Source organism: Benincasa hispida, unplaced genomic scaffold (assembly GCF_027475165.1).
Source record: "Benincasa hispida cultivar pf3 unplaced genomic scaffold, pf3_genome.v1.1 HicScf1359, whole genome shotgun sequence".
NCBI lineage: Eukaryota > Viridiplantae > Streptophyta > Magnoliopsida > Cucurbitales > Cucurbitaceae > Benincasa > Benincasa hispida.
The window spans coordinates 16,085-19,554 of record NW_028325697.1 but is presented as its reverse complement, the minus strand read 5'-3'; the positions used below and the strand labels follow the sequence as shown (position 1 = coordinate 19,554).

The window sequence follows — 3,470 nt, the reverse complement described above, 5'->3', positions numbered from 1 at the left end:
TTTATTTAGCAGTTTTTTTTTCTTGAAGAATAAAATTGAAAGTCTTTAATGAGGGGAGTTGCATTCAATAATTTTATTTGTTAATTAAACTGTAGATCAATCTCAACCCTATATAAACTCTTGTCCTCCAATTTTGTTTTCAACCCTTCTTTCATTTTCCTCTGTATAATCTTAATAATTTTGAGGCTTTGGAGATATTTTTTTCTTTTGTTATTTCGACAAGTTCAAAGAAACTCCTGGCTACATATATTATATATCCATATTAAGGTAATATTATATAATATATCATTTTCTTTTTCATTTTATGTTAACTAATGGATTATGATAAATTTAATATCGTATCATTGCTCTAACCAATAGAATTGTTGGACAGGAATTTCAGAATTTATAATGGAATACCAAATATTCCTTTTGATTTTGCTAGTTGCTTTCATCCCAACCATTTTGGGTCATAATGTTACAATAGGGAAAATTGTGGTTGATGGAACCACGAAAATAGCAGAAACTGATGAGAATTTCATTTGCTTCACTATGGACATTTGGCCTCATGATGAGTGTAGTCAACCCGACCTTTGTGTTTGGGATGGTCATGCATCAATGCTCAATGTGGTGAGATTATATAATAATCTTGGACATTAAAAGGAATTAATTATGAAGAAAATAAAGCAATTATAATTCATGTAATATTTTATTAATCTTTTTTCTTTTAATTAGGATTTGTCTCTTCCTATCCTTAACAAAGCTGTTCAAGGTTTGGCTCTTTGAAATACATAACTAAGCTAATTAATCTTTACTTGGGTTCAATTGATGCAATAAAATTCTAACTTATCTTATGCATGGTTTCTTTGCGATATTAGCTTTCAAGTCATTAAGAATCAGAGTAGGAGGTACCTTACAAGACAGGTTGATATATAATATTGGAGAAGGTTTCAAGGGCCATTGTCAACCATTTCAAGCAGACAACGATTTACTGTTTGACTTTACAGAAGGATGTTTGTACATGGAAAGGTGGGATGATTTGAACAACTTTTTCAACAACACAAGGTATGTTCTTCTTTGTTTTCTACATGCTTTTTTGCTTTTTGTATTTGTCTCCCATACTTAGGATATTTTTTTTTTTTTTAAAAAAAAATAGGGCTATTGTAACCTTTGGCTTAAATGCTCTCTTGGGTAAGTACAACACAAAAGGAATGCAGTGGGAAGGAAATTGGAATTACAGCAATGCTGAGGCTCTTATTCAATACACAGTGGACAAGAATTATCAAATAAATTCATGGGAGTTTGGTAAGTTAAATAATACTAAATCTTGGTTGAGTTAAGTAACTATGAATGTTTAAGGGTGACATCGAGGAATCACATCTTTGTTCACACCCTCCATTTAAATCTCTGTCCCAAAAAGTTTTTTATTTAGTTTCGTGGGAACAAGGATCAAGGTAGAGATTTCTGGCTGAAATTATTCTCCCCTAACTTTTTAAATGGGTGATTTCTAATATAATTTTCCATTTAAGGAAAAAAAGTCTTGTTTATCCTAATTCAAAACAGTACAATTAAATTGTTCAACCATAATTTTTAAAAGTTTAAATTTCATTATTACAATGCATATTCTATTACAAAATATACCGTCTAAAATGGAGAGAGAAAATCCTCCCCATTCTCTCTCTCATTTTCTATGTAAACGATGATTCCATGCTCCGACGAAATAAGTGGACTGTCTCTACAATTAACTATATTTAATGTTGATTATTTGAATATACAGGCAATGAATTGGGTGGAGCTAACAGTATTGGTGCAAGTGTTAGTGCTTCACAATATGCAAAAGACCTAATGAAGCTTCGAGAAATTATAGATCGTTTGTACAATAATTCCCAACAAAAACCTTTGATGGTGGCACCTGGTGCTTTCTTTGATGACAAATGGTATGATGAACTTGTTACAAAAACTGGATCAAATGTTGTCAATGCTCTAACTCATCATATATACAACATGGGTGCAGGTAATTATGTACATATATCAATTAATATTTTTTTTTACCATTTATATAAACTCAAAAGTAAATATTATTATAAACTAATAATTAACACTTTTAATTTTGGTTTCTATATATATATATATATAGGTGATGACCCCAAGTTGATTTATAGGTTTGTTAATCCAACATACCTAAGTCAAGTATCAAACACATTTAAACAACTTGATAACATAATCCAAAAGCATGCACCTTGGGCTTCTGCTTGGGTTGGAGAAGCTGGTGGAGCCTATCATGGTGGCAGTGCTCATATTTCCGATGCATTTATCAATAGTTTTTGGTAAAAACATATTTTAGTTTACATTTTCTTTTCTGTAGTATTTTCCCCCTCCATTTAATTTAAATTTGAATTGAGTAATAGGTATCTAGATCAACTTGGGATGGCCTCTTTATACAATACCAAAGTATATTGTAGGCAAACTTTGATTGGTGGATTTTACAGTGTCCTCAAATCTAAAACTTATCTTCCTACACCAGATTACTATGGGTAAGATTATTAAATTTATAAAAGTCAAATGTGTGCCACTTGGTCTAGACTCTTATATATATATATATCTTTTTCTTACTTGATTTGGTATTTTGTCTTTATTAGGGCACTTCTCTTCCACCGACTTATGGGTTCAAGAGTTCTCAAGGTTGATAATAATGTCTCATCATATCTTCGTACCTATGCTCACTGCTCAAGAGGAAGAGTAAGAATCCACTTTTTAAAAATTAAAGAAATTAAACAAATATGTGCAATAATTGAATTCGAATTGATCATCTATCATTTCCTTGTAGTCTGGTGTAACCTTGCTTTTCATCAATTTGAGTAATACAACTGAGTTCACAATCAAGATTGAAAGCCACGTGAACCTGAGTTTACATAATAGCAATTCGAGACGACCAAATGACTCCAATTTGAAGTATAGTTCAAAGGTCAAAGATTCAAATCTGGCAACAGAAAGAGAGGAATACCATTTGACGCCACAATATGGTTTACTTAGAAGCTCTACAGTGCTTTTAAATGGAAAGCCATTGGAGCTTACAAAAGAGGGAGAATTGCCAAATCTTACACCTGTTTATAGTGAGAGTAACTCTTCTATAAATATTGCTACTTGGTCCATTGCTTTCATTGTCATCCCTGACTTTGTAGCTGCAGGGTGTTTGGATGCACCTTAATTTCATTTTTCAATCAAACCCTAATTATATATGTGTGCTTATAATTGATCTTATGTAAACCAACTAATATGTGAGAAAGAAAGAGTTGTTAATGTCTAAAATAAATAAAACTGCATATTCATACTCTTTATCTTCTTAATGTTATTTTTATTAATTAGCCTTGAAACCTATATATATGAAATTAACAAAATTTAGAGTTTTGAAATTGAAAATATATGAGAAGTTCATCTTTTGGGAGGACAAAAAAGAGAAAATAATTGCATTATTTGACTTCTTTTTACTG

At 31.1% G+C, this 3,470-nt stretch overlaps 1 protein-coding gene across 1 annotated transcript; it reads left to right on the top strand.

The window, feature by feature from the left end:
* The first annotated feature begins 400 nt into the window (after positions 1-400).
* LOC150031251 (heparanase-like protein 1) lies at positions 401-3,244 on the top strand. Its single transcript, XM_090309143.1, has 9 exons — positions 401-609; positions 715-751; positions 858-1,044; positions 1,136-1,284; positions 1,757-1,993; positions 2,117-2,306; positions 2,388-2,513; positions 2,619-2,718; positions 2,807-3,244. The coding sequence occupies exons 1-9, from the start codon at positions 532-534 to the stop codon at positions 3,185-3,187; spliced, it is 1,485 nt and encodes a 494-aa protein (XP_090165269.1). The 5' UTR covers positions 401-531; the 3' UTR covers positions 3,188-3,244.
* The last annotated feature ends 226 nt before the right edge of the window (positions 3,245-3,470 follow it).

Coding starts and splice junctions, on each gene's coding strand:
- LOC150031251 (XM_090309143.1), top strand. CDS start 532: ATGGACATTTGGCCTCATGATGAGTGTAGTCAACCCGACCTTTGTGTT. Junction 752..857: donor CCTTAACAAAGCTGTTCAAG/GTTTGGCTCTTT, acceptor TTGCGATATTAG/CTTTCAAGTCATTAAGAATC. Junction 2,719..2,806: donor CTCACTGCTCAAGAGGAAGA/GTAAGAATCCAC, acceptor ATTTCCTTGTAG/TCTGGTGTAACCTTGCTTTT.